This window comes from Syngnathoides biaculeatus, chromosome 16, assembly GCF_019802595.1.
Source record: "Syngnathoides biaculeatus isolate LvHL_M chromosome 16, ASM1980259v1, whole genome shotgun sequence".
Lineage (NCBI taxonomy): Eukaryota > Metazoa > Chordata > Actinopteri > Syngnathiformes > Syngnathidae > Syngnathoides > Syngnathoides biaculeatus.
The window spans coordinates 13333741-13352223 of NC_084655.1; the positions used below are offsets into that span (position 1 = coordinate 13333741).

The 18483-nt window shown below is 38.5% G+C and overlaps 2 protein-coding genes across 4 annotated transcripts; one reads left to right on the forward strand and one right to left on the reverse strand.

The window, feature by feature from the left end:
* LOC133514601 (phosphoribosyl pyrophosphate synthase-associated protein 1) lies at positions 1–10372 on the reverse strand. Of its 2 annotated transcripts, XM_061846424.1 has the most exons (11): positions 9967–10372; positions 9593–9645; positions 9091–9157; positions 8820–8992; positions 8603–8718; positions 8442–8497; positions 6990–7135; positions 5752–5793; positions 2490–2560; positions 862–1008; positions 1–430 (listed from the first exon to the last, which is right to left on the reverse strand). In XM_061846424.1, the coding sequence occupies exons 1-11, from the start codon at positions 10047–10049 to the stop codon at positions 272–274; spliced, it is 1113 nt and encodes a 370-aa protein (XP_061702408.1). In that variant the 5' UTR covers positions 10050–10372; the 3' UTR covers positions 1–271. The 2 variants fall into 2 exon arrangements, with proteins under 2 accessions (XP_061702408.1, XP_061702409.1); XM_061846425.1 differs by lacking the exon at positions 5752–5793 and having other exon boundaries at positions 9967–10371.
* A 311-nt stretch (positions 10373–10683) lies between these two features.
* On the forward strand, positions 10684–18316 carry LOC133514602 (cytoglobin-1-like). 2 transcript variants are annotated; one of them, XM_061846426.1, is made up of 6 exons: positions 10684–10843; positions 11218–11364; positions 11858–11967; positions 12069–12211; positions 16683–16914; positions 17641–18316. In XM_061846426.1, exons 2-6 carry the CDS (start codon positions 11268–11270, stop codon positions 17803–17805), a joined length of 747 nt encoding a protein of 248 aa, XP_061702410.1. In that variant the 5' UTR covers positions 10684–10843; positions 11218–11267; the 3' UTR covers positions 17806–18316. The 2 variants fall into 2 exon arrangements, with proteins under 2 accessions (XP_061702410.1, XP_061702411.1); XM_061846427.1 differs by having other exon boundaries at positions 11861–11967.
* The last annotated feature ends 167 nt before the right edge of the window (positions 18317–18483 follow it).

Genomic DNA, 18483 nt, shown 5'->3' on the forward strand with positions numbered 1-18483 from the left:
TTAAGAATTATACTTCATCTTTATTCAGGCACGATTAAAAAAAATCACGAAGCTTTTTTTTTTTTTTTTAAACACCATTTGAGATTTTTCGGTTGCCAAAAAAAGGGGAAACGTAATTATGTACACTTGGACAATGATTTAGATAGTTGTTGCAATGGAATTTTTAAATTTGTATCACAGTAGTGTACTAGAAGGAGCAGGAAAGCCTTTAAAAAAAAAAAAAAAAAAAAAAAAAAAAAAAATCACACTCGACCCACCTCTGTGCTTTACATTAATCGTCCACAGCAATATTACGGAACAAGTAAGCCATGGACTCTCCATTGTGGATCCGGCGGATGGCCTCCGCCAGGATCATACTGACGTCCACGGTCTTGATTTTTGGACACTGGAGCTTCTGTACTTCGTGGGGGACTGTGTTGGTCACCACCACCTGAAATACACGACAAATACTTATTAACAATGTACTGTTAACGCATCTAACTCATTTGCGAGTTGTTATAAATTTCCAAGTCATCTCCGTTGAAAGATGGGAAATTAACTTCTACCAGTGGATTTAATCTGTCATGTAAATCCATTTGAATTGTTGCTGTTGTTGACTATATAGGATGCTGAGTGATAAGGCAAACTACTGGTGCACCTACCCATTTGTTCTATCAATTCATTACACATGGTGTAAAATATTGAAACTTCATGTAGCGTAACACCCAAATTGAAAAGTGTTGATGAAAAGAAGCACAATGTGCACTGTATTGCATATTGAACCTTTTCACGATATTCAAATTTAAATATCCCTTCATACTGTGTTTACTAGCGATGTTTCAACAATGCTAAGAATACACATTAATAAACACTTGTTCTCACCTCATCAATGGCTGATTCGTCAATAAGACGTGGGGCATCAGCGGAGAGTAATCCGTGTGTGGCCATGATGTAAATTTTATAAGCGCCTCTCTCTTTCAGGATCTCAGCGGCTGCTACAAAATCTCCTACATCGTCTATGATGTCGTCCTGGGAAACAACAGTCAGGAATAAGTGGATCTTAAAGCTGCAATCACCCCCGTCCCCAAAGCTTAAGGAATAGTTCGGTTTTGGAGAGCCTAATTCTTGCAGTTTCAGTTCAGTGCAGTTTGAAAAGAGCTAACTTTTCAATCCATAAATTATCTTTACTGTAGATGACTGAAATACTTTATGTAAAAAACGAGGAAAACAGCTAGTGTGACATTAACTCTTAAAAACAAAATTACTTATGAATTGACTCAAAAATACAGTACGATTGTATTCACATTTGGACATACTGAATCTACTTCATCAACACAACACCGGCAAGTATGGTGCCCCATTGCCACATCGGTAATGTCAAGCTGAAATGCGAGGTTACAGATTCTCACATTTGGCATGCTGGCGAAAGGTTGATTTAGCTGGTCAAAATCTCCCCGTGGGATCCCACATCAAAAGCCACGGCATCAAAGCAGAAATGTCCAGATGGAAATCAAGTGATCCCCCAATTCTCCATGGTGAAACTGATGCGTATGATTGGTTACAGAATAACCACACCATTGTTTGTCAATGCAATGACCCAGTTTATATATACCATTGGCGGCATGTTAGTGAGGGTTAGCAATTTAACACCTTTGTTGCTAACCTACAATGGAAGAAAACTGAAATATTCAGTTGCCTTTTTGCTGTAAAACAAACCTGCCAGCCATGCTAAGCAACAACGGAAAACAATTTTGAATTACCCCTATCCCTTTTGGAAAACTCAACAGGAAGACGTGGAGAAACAACCATGTCATTAGGACACAAAATAGACACATCAAGTCTGAGTGGTTTGGCAAATTCCACACGGAATTGTGAGTTTTTCTATAAATCATGTGAAAAAGGATACCCAAACACTTTCACCGAAAGAAGTCATCACGGGTCTCAAACCACACAGTGATTCATTTCACAGAGAAACATCTGTTTGACTTTATATCTTATCATATTAGAGTGTATATCTAGTACACACAGACAACTATGGAGTTACATTAAAGCTACCGAAATGATCATCACACCAATTCTTTTGGGGCAAAATATAGCATGTTCATTGTCGTGTGTGCCATTTTTGCAGTCTTACAGCAAGACGTTTTTTATGTGAAATTCTTGAACTTGAGTCCAGTTTGAAAGGAACAGTTTCCTATGAAATTCTTTTTCACATGGGAGGAATAAATAAAACAAAATAGTGAATGTAGATGAGAAGACTAGAGTATTAGTAATTCACAACAAATAAGCAAGCGCAAGTACATGACCAGTATTGACCAAATATAGTGAATAGTGTGCTAGTCAGTACCCTTAAATAACTTGATACCAAGTAAAGTGATCAATGTTAACACATTACACAAAATATTTGTTTTCATATTTTGGTGTAGGGTATGACAAGAATCTAAGTGGCGGACAGTCAAATGTATCCCCTGGTGGGATACAATCAACAACGCACTGTAGTAACGTCTTACCACAATGATGGCAATTCTTCCCCCCACGTCCCCAACAACAGTAATGGGAGGTTTCTCCTTGGCCATCATCACTGAAAAGGAAACCAGTTTGTGTTAGCACCGCGGCAGATTCTGCATTTTGCCAGATCACAAATCATTCTCAATAGATTGGGTAAAATGGGTTGAGAAAATAGTTTGCTTTTCAGGAAAATCATTGTGCCAAATTGCTACGTAGTAGTGGATTAATATATACAATATGTGCACTTGACAACTCAGAGATGTCTTAACTTTAATTTGGCATTAGAATGTTATTGATGTAACCTTTTAGAATTCTTCCCCCCATTCTACCCCACCTACCCCTTGTGTTTGTCTTAAATGTGAAAATGTAGAGCACATGCCATGCAAAGAATCGAGAGGGTTTTCTGCCCAGGATACCCAATCGGAAGCCAGCAGCTCAACTGCCTTTGGCAGTTCGTCACATATGCATACATTAGTGTGCATATGAATAAGTAGGCACCAGAGAAACTTATTTGACACTGGACAAGAGTGTATGGCAACCACTGCTGAGGGTTTCTTCATTCACGCTTGTCATTCTTATGGGTCAAACACCAGTTCAACATCACTGCTTCCAGCAAATATTTGCATACATGCACACAATAATCACAATGCATTTCACCTGCCAATCACAGGCGATTTGAGATTGTTTTGGATGAAAATAGCAATCAAATCCCAACAATAAGCCTTTGTTTTAGCTGAACTTGTCATTTCAAGTTCAGTTGGGTCAGTTGAACCAACCACCATCAACTTTCACAACATACAAACGAACACACACACAAATGTGCATTTAATTTAGTTCAACTTGTGTTCCGTTGTGCCATGTTTCACTCATCATGTCACAACGTAGTAAAAGCGATGTTGGCATTGCATCGCAAATAATTCAAACAGCATTTTCTTTCGTCAGATAGAACTGCATTGCGAGGATTGTTGGCCATGTAAATGCTTTTTTATTATTTCAAGGGTTGAAGGAGACAATCAGCCAGCCAAGCCAATTTTAAGAGGAAAAGTTTCAGGAAGAATACAGAGCAGGTGCATGCCTTGTGCAACACTACTGAATACCATGAGGCAACACAGCATCAGTCAGTCAACACTTTTAAAAACAATGATAGGCATGTTAGCAGTTAACACACTTCTGTGAAATTCTTGACTTGCTATGATACTTTGAAACCTGAGATCAATCTTTTAACTGCTTGAAAAAGCAGAGTCAAGCTTCACAATTCTACACAAACAAACAAAAGGTATTTCAGTAAGCCAGTAAATAAAACTGAGTTTAAGGATATTAATCAAACAGGTAGTTCTTAAGATTTCTTCTTCCTGCAGAAGACATTTTAAGTTAGCAAAGCATGCTTCATTGGTCTGATCACATGCAGTTGGAAAAGCAAAATGTTAATCAGATTTCCCGAAAGAGCAGATTTTACAAGGATGCAACGTGTGCTGATTGGCAAGATGAGTCCAGATATTTCAGTCAAGAATAAAAGAATATTAAAGATGTTTGGCGCGGTTCTGGTTTGATTTGTGGAAAATAAAATCAGAACACTACAAAACAAAGAAGGTTTGGGCCATCTTGTAGAACTAGCTGTCTGGAAACAGAGGTGAGGTGCAGTAATTTTGTCCAACTCAAAATGGGCCATATAAACGGCTGATACAGTTGAAATCAGATGTTTACGTACACTTCATGGAAAAAAAAAAAAAAAGCTATTTTTTCCTCACTGACAGGAAATCAGACTAAAGCTTTCCTGTTGTAGGTCAATTAGGATTACAAAATTATATTTATAAAATGCCAGAATACTGAGATATATTGATTATAAATATATATTTATACAATATATAAATATATATTTAGACAATTTTCCATTACTTTATTCAAAGTCAGAAGTTTATTTACTGGAACATCACTATCCCTTTAAACAAAAATCTGGAAAACCCAGATGATGATGTAATTTCTTTGTAGGCACCTGAGGTTTATCAACATTTGAGTTAATTAGAGGCATACCTGAGGATGTATTTGAAAAAAAACAAACCACATAACATATGATAAAGAACTGTGGACTTGCAAAAGTGTGGTTCATTCTTGGGTGTAATTTCCAGACACGTGAAGGAACTATATTAACCTGTTCAAACAATTTTCAGACATATAAATACCATGAGAATATCCAGCCATCATGGCACTAAGGAAGGAAATGGGTCCTCTGTCCCAGAGATGATTATGGACTGGTCCGGAATATGCATCTCAAAAAAAAAAAAAAAAAAAAAAAAAAAAAAAAGCAAAGACCTTCCTAAGATATTGCTTGAAGATGACAAGAGTGTGTAATGATTCAAAGTCAAACGAGTACTGTACCGACATGGGCTGGAAAATCACTTTGCCACGAAGAAGCCATTAATCCAAAATAAACACTAAAAAACCAAATCAGTTTGCGAATGCAAAAAGGGACAAATACTTTAGTTTTTGGAGATATGTCTTGTGTTGTCATGAAATTATAATTGAAATACAGGGGGGGGGTATCATCTTGTAATGTTGTTTTGCTTCAGGTGGGACTGGTGCATTTCAGAAAATGGTTGGTATCATGACAAACCTAATGTGAAAATAATGCAGACATATCTCAAGACATCAGCCAGGACGTTAAAGTTTGGGTGCAAATGGGTGTTTCAAATAGACAATGACCTGCATCATACTGTCAAACTGTTTACAAAGTGGCTGCAAGACAAAGCCAATATTTTGGAGTGGCCATTACAAAACCGTGCTCTCAATACCATTAAAACCCATGGACAGGCCTGAAAAATATGTGCAAGCAAGGCGGCCTACAAATTTAGCTCAGTGATACCAGTTCTCTCAGACGGAATGGGCCAACATTTCTGCAAAATATTTTGAAATGCCTATGCAACGATAGCCACGTTTGAATATTATATAAACGTTTTACCCAAGTCTCGTAGATTAAAAGAAATGGTACCAAATACTAATGAAATGTATGTGAAATTCTGACTTGGAAAAAAGTAATGAGACATTAAAAAAAATCTAATTATTCTAATATATAGCAAATAAAAATAATTTTGGTAATCTAACTGACCTAGAACAGGAAAAGTCTGGTCTTTTGTTGCCCTTCTTCATTCCAGACAATTTTTCCAGGATGTGACACAAACCCTTTGTCGGCACATGCACGAACAACTGAGAAACAATTTGAAGAGGAACCATTTCATAGTTAGATATAGGTCACGTTTACGCTCGTACTTGGAAGCTCTATGCCAGGGAACGGAGCTTGTTGTTTGCCTGCTATTGCCAACAAATAAACACCACGTTAAACACAAATATTTCACAAACACATGAGACTTGGAAAATCCTCTTGCAGAATGAACATTTGACAAAAGTTTGTTCAGTCAATATTTTTTGCTTATATGTTTGTGTGGAATTCAACAATTGATTCTCCAGAGGATTTTTTAAGTCAATGATAAGCAAAAAACACACGTAAAAATAGAATTATTTCGATGAAATAAGGGAGTTGTTTTTTGGAGTCATTTGCGAATGACAACCATTTTATTTTTTTTTTGTCAGACTCCTATGTTGGCCAGATACTACAGTATATAAATGAATATAAATCACTACAAATGAAGAAATCCATAGACATCCATGCATAGTCCATGCAACCAGTGAGCTGTTTAGTATGTTAACCTCGGCTAACTCAAATTTATACTACAAATTATGGCTGCACGATTAGGCCAAAATAATAATCACGATTACTTTGATCAATATTGTAATCATGATTACTAAACTCAATTATTCCTGCTATTGGGGAAAAACATTTTTATTGGACTACTTTTTTACAATATGTAATAGCTTTCATTTCAAAACTATTCTTTAAATAAAAATAAATGCATAGTAATAAATGTACCCCACCACCCAAAAAAAATAATCTACTTGATCAAGGGCTAACTGTATAAATATGCTATTCCAGAGAGCAGTTAGGAATTGCACTTTAATGGAAGAAAGGAGAGTTAATGCATAAAATGCAACAACATTAGGCTGTAAGCACTTTTCATTTGAAAATCCCTGTCAGCGTTTTGAACTGTCAACCACACTTGAAAAAAATCATGTAGGTTTTCTTCCTTCACATAATTAGATTACAACTGCACGCAGCAGTGGGCGGACAATTAAATTTTGTGTTTTTTTTAAGTAGTTAAAAGTTGCACTAAGTAACTGGAATACTTCAGGGATCAAAGCATGCAAAAACACATAACCTCTGTCTTTCTGTATGATTAATGGCACGAGTAGAAAACACCCTAAAAATAAAATCTATTGATTCATGCATAGAAAATGAACAGAAGGCTGGGAGAAATTAATATATAGACAGAAATCTCTTATTCCACAAGAGGAAACAATGTGCTCCTTCAGGGTTCATCCAAGCAACAAAGTCAGGACAGAAACTGTGAAAATACAACTAAAAACACCAATTTAAAAAACAGCTCTCTTACAAGGCAGCTCTAATCCCGTGTGCCCTGTGGTGTTGCGCACACATGGCGGTGAATGCCTTCCGTCAGCCATGTCAGACTCAGAACACTGAGCCTCCCCATGAATCACAGCCAGACCCAAACGCAAGCGCTCTGCATAGGACTGAGCTCTAGAAGAATCAGAGAACACAGAGCACTCCTTACTGTCCATGTAATAAAATGCAATATTATCTTTTCAGGTCACTAACAGTGTAGTGCTACACTCGCCTGACTTTGGTGCAGGCAAGGTGGGTTCAGTTCCCACTCAGTGAAAGTTTGTCTGTGTTGCCCTGTGACTGACTGGCGACCAGTTCAGGCTGTAGTATGCCTTTCGCCCAAAGTTAGCTGAGATAGGCTTTGGCATGCCCGAGACCCGAGTGAGGATAAGCAGCTTGGGAAATGGATGGCTAATATGTCCATTCATTAAGTTACCGTACCTATTATCATCATTAGGGTTGGGGGGCATGCTGGAGGCTATCACAGACAACTCTGGTTGAGGGGCAGGGGACACGCTGAAGTGGTCCCCAGCCAATCACAGAGCACATATAAACAAAGAACCATTCGGACTCATATTTGTAAATCCGGGCAATTTAGAGTCTTCACTTAATATTAAATATGTATAAACTCTGTCACAGATAAATGATTGGACAATAAACTACTAATTACTGTAATAAAAATAGCAAATCCAGAGACTTGTGTGTTAAATTACTCTTTGTATTAACAACGCAGCGAGCCATGTTAGCTGGCTCAGAGCACGATGCTAGATATGCTACTACAATAGCTCTACTCCTGCCTTTATGGCAGTTTCAGTGACAAATGGAAATTATTTTTGGACACGTTGTTTTGTCCAGACAATCCGTTTTAGCCGATATCCGAGATCTATATTTTATATTTTAGCGAGGTTCCACTGTGTGTATATATGTCCCTCTTTGTCAGATACGTGCTTCCATTTTAGATATCAGTGCATTGCTCTCATTGTGCAATAAAAGCCATGTTTTGTCTCCCAGCTTTAAAATTGGATTCGTCTTCGGTATTTCCTCAATATTGGTCACATACTGAAATATTGAGGTCCGTTGCTAATGCCGGTTAACCAGGATTCTTTAGTATATCACATGCCTAAAACGCTGATGATCACTACTGCACATCTGGTGAACAGGTGAAAACATTTAGCAGCAGGAAGATTCAAACACTTCTGAGACAAAAAAAAAAAAACCCTTCAGAAAAATAAAATGCCCAGAATTGACTTATATAGCCTATTGAGAAGGTGACAGCCCGCAAGACAAATGGGTCTTTTCGTTTTTTTCTGCATGTGTCTCTCCGCACAACCTGTATCATGGGTCTCCTGGAATACCAAAATAATTATCCTCTCATTAGAATAATATCATGACAAAACCTAACAGTGAGATATAGATATCGTTATATTCCCCGTGATTTTACCTCTTGGCTGCTGCTGGGGATTTGGCCACAATGATGGCGTTCCTGTAATCTGGAATCTATAGGCATAGAATAAAAAATGTCACATCTTCATTGTTTAAACAGACCCTATACATTGCAATATTATTCAGTTGCCAACATGTTAGCTTGGCTGGAATTATCACCTCCTCTTGAATGTACTGGATCAGGAATGGGGAGGCCCGCAAATTATCCACCGGAAAAGAAAAGAAACCCTGGATTTCTTTCTGATGCAAATCCATGGTGATGATGTGTGTTAGCCCTTCACAGTAAAATAAACATTGATGAAATTTTAATTGCTGATGGGAAATTCATTCTTGCTGTCGGTATATCAGCGAAAAAGGCGAAAAAGAAGTTCATTACCTGCTTTAGCCAACATGGACGCTAACAGCTTACATACTATGGAGCCCCTTTTTCTCATCTTGCACTGTTTGCTGTAGGGGAAGTACGGGATCACCCCAATGATGTTCTTTGCACAAGAGGTCTTCAGGGCGTAGGCCATGACCAGTAGCTCCATGATTGCTGTGTTGACATCTCTGCTTGGAGTAAAATGAAAATGTAATCAGAAAATTAAATGAATTTCAGCAATGGCTGGAATATGAATTTTTCAGTCTGCATATGTGTCCAACCTCACCTTGGTATGGTCTGGATGATGAAGATCGTTTGTCCACGAACAGATTCTTTAACATCCACCCTTGTCTCTGCACACAAGAAAATATATTTAAAAAAAAAAAAAAAAAAACAAGAAGGCATATTATACACCTCACTTATGGGATATAGTTGACCTGAAAAAGCAGTGCATCCACAAACTTGTAAGGGCTTACAATATTACAATGCGCTATTAAATAACAAATGCACTGAAATGGGCCTCATTTACAGAGGAATTGATCTTGCTGTAAATAATATATACAAAAAACACTTGAACTGCTTTTTTTAATAGCCAAACTCAAACTACTGTACTTACAAATGGAAATTCTCAATGTATACAAGTGCCATCTACAATGAGCTAACTCTAACACTGGAGTATCCACAAAGAAGAGATAAAAAAGCTTTGTGGAAATCATGAATGTCACTGCATTCCTTTGGGGTGCACTGTAACAAATACACTGAGTTGGCAGGTTTTTGTGTTCTCTTACCACTATTAGACTCTTGAAAGACAACAGACTTTCCCAACTCAACTCCAAGTCGCCTGATGAGTAAAAACAAAACTTAAAAAAATCTTCAGCATTAGTGTTGCACACACAGAGTGGTCTTTCAAAGCGTTCGCAGTTGGGAGTTAGTAGAGCGATCAGTAATTGTATGAGTAACGACAGGCTTCATTGACAAATTGTCAACGAAAATAGTTACACTCCAACCATTCCGCATTATATGTAGTGCTGTTGAAACGGTTGTAAACAACTGGTCAAAGACCAGTGAGGTTGACACAAAATGGAAACATACGCTATATTTCATATTTGAGCATGCATTACGATCGATGTAGTATCCTGATAAATTACAACAATATTCTTACTCTGTTATCTTCTTGGCCAGCTCTGTACATGCTACGGAGGAGTTTGCCGAGAAAACACGATAACCACTTTTTGCGACGTTCATTGTGCTAAGGCTGGTGTTACTTCGTCGACTAACAGGCGTTCTGACTGGAGTTTGGGTGAAAACTCTTATTTTCGTTCCGTTCTGGTGACGTTGCCGTTAGCTGTCGTGCTAGCTGCTCGTTCGTTATCGACTGTTAGCTTAAATTGTACTAATCGAAAATACAGCTTTCAACTTGTTATAAACGTAAGAAAGCCATAGCACGGAACCGTTATGCATCACTTGAAATGTTCTACAACGTCTTGTTGTGTTCAATCGCTGACTGATACCTGACCATGTCAGGTGGCGTGCCGCTGGTTCAAACAGCTGCCGACATTTTTGTACTACGGAATCTGCTTTAGGACAAACTTTACGACTCCCTGTCTGACATAACGCGAAGGTGTTTGTGTGACACTGGCTTTCTAAGATTTGGAGAAAATTGTCGGTGCATCTTTTGTTTAACATGGTGAATCGGCGGAAATACATCCATCCATCCATTTTCTTAACCGCTTATGCTCACGAGGGTCCCGGTAAAGTTGGAACCAATCCCAGCTGTCAATGGGCAGGAGGCAGGGAACAGCCTAAACTGGTTGCCAGCCAATCGCAGGGCACATAAAGATAGACAACAGTCGCACTCACAATTACACCTAGCGGCAATTTAGAGTGTCCAGTTAATGTTGCATGTATTTGGGATAGAGAGGAAACTGCGAGAAAACCCCAACATGCAAACACCACACGGGCGGGGCCGCGATTTGTATCCCGATTCCCAGAACTTTGAGACCAAGGCTCTCACAGTTGTTCCACCGTGTCGTTTTCTGGTCTGTATTTGAGCTCAATTTTATAGCTATCATACATTAGTTGACTTGGTCTGACATTGTGTGCATGATTTCAATCAATAATCAGATTCTCTTCCAAGCTATCTTATGGTGCTGCAACTAAATCAAATGGTGACATCTACAAAAAATGTTGGTTTGATAAACAATGGCGAAATGGTGGCACAAGGCTGGCAGTGCCCTGTAAACACAACATTCTTGCTGCTTTTTCCTCTTTTTTTTTGACCAGCTTGATCATTAATGACACGATTGTCAATGTTTAACCCGTGCGTGTACATTGTTCACACTTTATGCAGACACATTGTGGCTCCCCAGTAAAGGCACTGAAAATTGAATTAAACAATTGTTTCGCTCAACAGGTGGCCCTGGACTAAATCTCAACTGATTGGTGATCCTTAATCGACCAGCAATGAAATCAGAGCACGTTCTCAGCTGTGACAACAAAACCAAGATATACCCTTTTCCAGTGGATAATCTTTGTCACAGGCTCAGAGCCAGGATGAATGGTATACATTTCAAAGGGGGCATGATGGGCTGTCTAGGGGTTGTTTTGGGGGTGAGGAACAGATTGAGACCATGCTGTGACGCAGTTTGTAACAAAGAACAAAATCAAAATGAATGAGTGTCTGTCCTATTTCTCACTGACGTCATTCTGTTTAATTTGCACCCATTGGTGTGCTTTTACCCTTATGTTGGTCAGGCTTTGTGTGCAATTTCACATGATTGCAGGTTAATCTCCTGAACAGTTAAGAATCGAAATAGTGCAAATACAGGTTGCAATATGCGCCTTTATCGTTTTTAGAGGTCTTAATCTCACATTGGATTATATTTTTTTCAAACTTCTATCTCATCATGTTTTCATCAAACAGCACTTATAAAAGTGAGAAGGGAGGAGGAGAGGGAGCGTGTGAAAGAGGGAGTACAGAAGCTCCTCCTCGTTCGCTGCGTGTGTTTCTTGTATTTTGTTGCAACCTCCTCTTAACTCACACTACCACTCAGCAGAGATTCGGGGCTGGAGATCAAGGATTCTTATTGGGCAAAGAGAGAAAGGAAAGCAGCTTTCTCCACCTCTCTCGCATCATTACAAAAGAGCCAAGACAAAAAAAAAGGTAGCATTCGACTTTTTTTATTATTATTGTAATTTTGGGGTGGAGGACACATTTTGCCCTGCCTTCTGCATGTGTCATGCACTAATCAAAAATGTTACTAGATGGAGAGGATGCAGGGAGAGGGAGAGGTGGACAACGTGGAGCGACCAAGTCCACTGACCGACAAGGACAAGGTGATGATTCTGGACTCATGGGTAAAAGTCTACCAGAACTGTGATGATGCTGGAGTGGCCATACTCATCAGGTATTTAGTTTTACTCTCTCGTGTTATGTTTACAACAACAACAAAAAAGATAAGGAAGTCTATGTAATATTTGTGTGACAAATGATTTGTCATTGTATTCTTGGAAAATCACAGAAAACATATTGATCATTTCATTCATGTTTACCACAATAATTCATTGATTTATTTACTTTTATTTATTTTTTTACATCGCTGCCAGTCTATTACTATAGTTCCTTAACGGCCATTTTGGAATGTATCTGACAAGAATAATTGAGACGATCCAAAATCTCTGATATTGTATGTAACATGCCAGGAGAGGAACTTTTACTTGATGTGCAAAGTACCACAGCCAGTCATGATTTTGTTGTAATAGTCTCACTTTCCACCTTGCACATAATCCTACTCATCAAATAGTCGAGCAAAAGGGATAAACAATAATCCATCAGTCAGACACCCTTGGCTCTCAAAGTGCTCCCTCCCTTGAAACACGTCATCTTTTGAATGCCAGGCATCCCATGGTGGCTCATATCACAAGCAGTCAGACCTGCACAACCCCCCTCTTTTAAGGGTCAAACCTGTTTTCTTTCATATCTGCATCACTAAATATTGTTAAGGCACCATGTAAACTTCTACTTCATCCAAGTGTGGTGACCATGCAATCTGCTACGGTTTAATCTTGAAGGCTTCACAGCTGTCGTTGTTGTCTCTTCTCTGGGTAAATGGAATCAGTGGAGGAAATACAGCAGGCTTGTCAACGCTTTTTGATGAAGATTTTTATGAAGTGATAATTCATTAATTCATGATGCTACATACAGTATCTTCAAACCGAATCTGTTGCGTGAGGTGAAAGTTTAAAGGAACTTCAGATGGAATGCAGGGCATGTAACTCCTCCCAGTCACATTTAGTCGTCCATTGCTTACAGATGAGTGGATATTGGTTGAAAAAGGGATCCTCCATAAAAACACTCTGTGGAACATTCCCTAAGCACATAAATACATACATGCCAATTAATGAGACCCATAAAATTAGAGGAATCAAAAATCCCTCTGTATAAACTAAAAACTGAATAGGCACTGTCAGAGAGGTATTCGTTTATGTACTATTGGGACTGTGTTTTGGGATTGTGTGTAAGTGCACTACATTATACGAAGGAATGTTACAGCACATTTTGGTTACTGTGCCACAAGCGTGAGGCAGAACCTTTAAAAACAGCAAGCCCAAAGTAATTTGAAATCTTAAAATTAATACCATTCAAACAGTGTCAGCCAAATAAAATATATTTTCATCATCGGATCACTGGACGATTCCGTGTTCGCAAGCTATAGACCTATCTCAAATCTTCTTATCATAGCCAACTTTGTTGATAAAGTTGTTTTTAATGAACTCAGCAATTTCTTGAATTTAAATTGGCCTATTGACAAATTTCAGTCAGGTTTCTGAACTCATCACAGTACAGAATCTCCTCTTATCAAAGCGCTAAATGATATAAGGTTGAATACTGACTCAGGAAATGCATCAATTTTGGTCTTGTTGGATCTCCGTGTGGCTTTTGATACAGTAGATGATATGATATCCTCCTGAACAGGTTGAAAACGTGGGCAGGACTAAATGGAACGGTCCTTTAATGGTTTAGGTCCTATCTGGAGGAAAGGAGCTATTTTGTAATCATTGGAAGTGCTCAATCTCAACAAATGGCAATGACGTAAATATCTGGACTCACTATCTTTAAAAAGCAAAGACCAAGTCCAAAACCTTAACGTTCTGATAGATTCCGATGTGACCTACAACAGTCATATCACATCAATTACTAAAACTGCCTTTCACGATCTGAAGAAGATATCTAGCAGACAAGGAAAAGCTCATCCATGCTTTTATCTCAAGTAGACTTGACTATTGTAATGGTCTTCTGACTGGGCTCCCTAAAAAGAGAATTAAATAGCCGCAGCTCGTTCAGAATGTTGCAGCTCAGGTTCTTACCAGATGAAAGTGGTCAGAGCATATAACTCCAATTCTCAAGTCTTTACACTGGCTTCCAGTCAGTTTTAGAATAGATTTAAATGTTCTGCTACTTGTCTATAAATCACTAAAGGGTTTAGGTCCTGAATACATGAAAGAAATGTTCACAGAACACAAACCTAGTAGAGCTCTGAGATCGAGAGACTCAGGTCAAATAGTGGAGCGCAGAGTCCAAGGCAAACATGGTGAATCAGGATTTAGCTATCATACTGTACACAAATGGAATAAGTTGCCAATAGAGGTGATGTCAGCCCCAGCTGTGAATGTTTTTAAATCCAGGTTGAAAACTCTTCGTTTTACTCATGCTTTTGAGAGTATTTCCAATTTTAATATTTACTTTCTGTTTTTAAATTGTACTTTCAATCCCAGACTCGCCTGTGTGGAGTTTGCATGTTCTCCCCAGGCCTGCATGAGTTTTCTCAGGATGCTTCGCTTTCCTCCCACATCCCAAAAACATGCAACATTAATTCAGCACTCTAAATAGCCCCTGGGTGTGTTTGTGAGAGTGAGTTGTCTGTCTACATGTGGCCTGCGATAGGTTGGCAACCGGTTCAGGGTGCACCCTACCTCCTGCCCGTTGACAACTGGGATAGGCTCCAGCACTCCAGCGACCCTCGTGACGATAAGCAGCTAAGAAAATAGATGGGTGTGTGTATATATATATATATATATTATATATATATATATATATATATACAGTATATGCATTTTTCCCGTCATTTTTTGTTTCTTCACAGTTTTAAATGTTTTATTTCTTTTCATTCAAATCCTTTTTATCATCATTATCACATTGAGTTACCTTATGTATGAAATGAGCTATATACAGTAAATCTGCTTTGGTTTACTTTGCTATCAGATGGACCGCAATATATACTGTATAATCTTGGAATGCGCATAGTGTACCTAATGTAGCCAGTGGGTCAGTCCCAGATACTGCATTATTCATCTTCGATTAAAATATATGTTTTTCCACCACGTTCCATACATTCCTACCTTGAAATCAATCCTAATCGATAAGCGTGACCGTGAGAAATTTCCTTTTTGGTTCTGAGAGTCTTCTCCATCAAACCTCATAGTAGACTTTTAAGCTTTTAAATTGCCCGTATGCTCTTTCACGTTGCAGATAATATCTTGGTTCATCTTGAAGAATAGATAACAAAGGCTTAAGACTGCAATGTCCATACAAAATACTAATGAGGCTATTTATATGCAACCACAGGTGGTGCAATGCCGAGCGCGAAAGATTAATTCAAGGTCCCTCATTAGAATCTAAGAGTCAAATTGGAATACTTATAGAGGCCCTCCATTTAAATCGACCTCAACATTCATCTTCTTTGCTTTACAGGAGTTTCTATTCACAAATGAACATCTTGAAGAGGCAGTTGTCTCTTTGAAAAGTTGATTAGTAGTAGTTGTCAGGTAAAAGGTGGCACGCCTGTCTGTAGTTTGCTTGTTCTCCCCATGCCCGCATGGATTTTCTCTGCCAACTCTGGTTTTCTCCCACATCCCAAAAAACATGCATGTTAGGCTAATTTAAGTCTAAATTGGCTGTAATTGTGAATATGAATGGCTGTTTGTATATATGTGCCCTGCGGTTTGGCTGGTGACCGGTTCAGGGTGTAACCCACCTCTCGCCCGAAGATAGGTGGGCTAGGCTGTTACACGCCTGCGACACTAGTAGGGATAAGCGAAATGGAAAATGGATGGATAGATGTGTGTTTGGTAAAAGCAAATGGAACAGGATGTCACTATTAGATTATGAGATGCTTGACTGAGTGGCAGGGGGTAAATTTTTAGACACCCTTTCCTTACTTCTCCATTTGCCCCAGGGTGTAGGAAAGGTTGAGTTTAAAAAATAAATAAAAACTTGTGTGATCCGGGATCTGCAATAAAAGGCCAAAAATTTGGATAAATGTGAGGAATATAATATTGATGCCAAGTGAAACATTTGTTTATCATTTGTATGACCTCTGTTTTAATGAAATATCACTATCAGCAACAGCCTGAAGAGATTAGATATTGATATACAGTATGATGAGTTCATTTCTGCACTATTCACACTGTGGGTCAATTCAGATTGCACGTTGTATTTTGAAATGTAATTAACATTTCCTATAAACATCCGTGAACCCATTTACCGACGTTGGCTAATGTGTTAAATTGGAGCCAATCTGATCTGATTTTGTGTGGGATTTTTCGTGGTTGCCTATCAATCACAGGAGACATTTAGACAAACTACCAACTCACAGTAGAGGTTTTCAAGGAAACTAACATACATGTTTTTGGAATGTGGAAGTAAGCCAGAATGCCGCGTGACACAAGTACAAAGAGAGCACAGCGAGAGTTATGTTCCATTAAATGTTAGTGTGTCTTCCACACAGCCAACAAGCTGGTGCAGGTGAGATGGCAAGAGATTAGAGGCGCTCCACACCCTCATACTTACTTTTCCCATTCATCTCTCATTCCTGACAGGCTTTTTGTTAACTTCCCTTCATCCAAGCAATACTTTAGCAAGTTCAAGAACATTGAGGAACCAGAGGAGCTGGAAAAGAGTCCCCATCTCAGGAATCACGCCCGAAGAGTCATGAACAGCATCAACACACTGGTGGAGAACCTGGATAACCCGGACAAGATGGCCTCACTACTGAAGCAAATTGGCAAGGCCCATTCACTTCGGCACAAAGTGGAGCCTGTGTATTTTAAGGTAAAGTGAGTAGGTACAAAGAACATACATAGAGACTTTAGATCACAGGTGTCAAACTCTGGCCCGCAAGGCAATTTCAAAATAATATTAGAGGTAGCCCGCCAGTATTACAAGTATTACACACTTGTTTGGTTCCATATTAAAAGGTTCATTTGTTCAACCTTGGCCCGCAGCTTTGTTCAATTTAAAATTTTGTCCCAGTCTGAATTTGAGTTTGATACCCCTGCATTAGATGAAACACTCAAATGCTTCCGAAGCCATTAGCACAAAATAGCTTCTCAACCACTGTATAGTTATGACTTTTTGTTTTGTGACTTCAAAGACGGCAGACTGAGAACCCTAACCCTAACCCTAAAGAAACAATGTTCTGTATGATGCCATACAGTGCAAACTATAACCACAGTTAGAAACATCTTGTGAACGAATACATCTCCAAGAGTGTCCATCCCAGTTGAAACTTACTACCTTTGTTAAGGCAGATTTGTCAATCACAGGTCCTCGATTAAAGTTTTTATGCAATTTTGTGTCGTTTTGTCACAGAAAATTGGATTTTAGTCCAACTAGTATAGTTTTTAAAGCATAAGACTTTGTCGGTTAAGGAGATGAAAATGATTTTATTTTGTGTGAGTGATCGTCCCTGACGTGCCTACCAGAAATTAAATGATTTAAATAGTTGACAGTAACTCTACATTTTGCTCTTAACTGGCCATTTTGTGTGTCCATCAGATTCTTAATAGAGTTATCCTGGAGGTTTTGGGGGAAGAGTTCCCAGAGGTCATGACAGCAGAGGTGGCAGGAGCGTGGACTAAACTCTTGTCTATACTCTACTCCAATATAACAACTACGTACGAGGAAGTGGGATGGATGACGCTGTCAACCTCAACCGGGTGAAGATTTATTGAATGATGCCCACTTATTGATTTCTGACCGTGCGTCTTCAAGGATGAATGAGTTAGCTTTGAAATGCTATAGCTGTATTACAGAAACACAGTGTCATTTTATCTGTTGGTGCCTATGGAATGACACATGGGATACAGAGAATATGGTGCACACGATTTCAACCAATATGAATCAATACTGTTATCTTTCAATATCGCTGTTTGAAAAAAAATGGAATCTTGATTTTTAGTACTGAACTAGAGAGTTGAAGTGATGAAAAACAAATTGTAACAAAGGTCAAGAGGACACATTTGATGCAGAGAATGTGCCTTGTAGTGAATGTCTATAGTTTGTCCTGAAAACTCATGTAAATGTCATACAATGTTTTTCTTAAGTGTATTCACTTGTGTACAATACAAACATAATGGCATTTTTACATTTTTAACAGTAATGATTGTACATTTTCTCTTCATGATGCACCTTTATATTCATATTTACCAATGTTTTGAAGTAAAAATATGATAAAGCCATTTGACTCTTTGATAAGCGGTATTTGGTAGCTTTTAATGTATCGTATATATTTCAACTCCTTTGTTGTCTAAATTAGTTTCCATTTATCATTTCAATGATCCCATTTTCTTTTTTACTTTTGAGGTAGCGGCACAAGGAATATACAACTTCAGTACTTAG

Excerpts from the sequence above, each read along its gene's own strand:
- LOC133514601 (XM_061846424.1), bottom strand. The coding sequence starts at position 10,049 with ATGAACGTCGCAAAAAGTGGTTATCGTGTTTTCTCGGCAAACTCCTCC. Across the intron at positions 8,993-9,090 it reads ATCATCCAGACCATACCAAG|AGATGTCAACACAGCAATCA; the intron begins GTGAGGTTGGAC and ends TACTCCAAGCAG. Across the intron at positions 5,794-6,989 it reads CACGGGATTAGAGCTGCCTT|CAGGCAAACAACAAGCTCCG; the intron begins GTAAGAGAGCTG and ends TGTTGGCAATAG.
- LOC133514602 (XM_061846426.1), top strand. The coding sequence starts at position 11,268 with ATGAAATCAGAGCACGTTCTCAGCTGTGACAACAAAACCAAGATATAC. Across the intron at positions 12,212-16,682 it reads GGAGTGGCCATACTCATCAG|GCTTTTTGTTAACTTCCCTT; the intron begins GTATTTAGTTTT and ends CATTCCTGACAG. Across the intron at positions 16,915-17,640 it reads TGGAGCCTGTGTATTTTAAG|ATTCTTAATAGAGTTATCCT; the intron begins GTAAAGTGAGTA and ends TGTGTCCATCAG.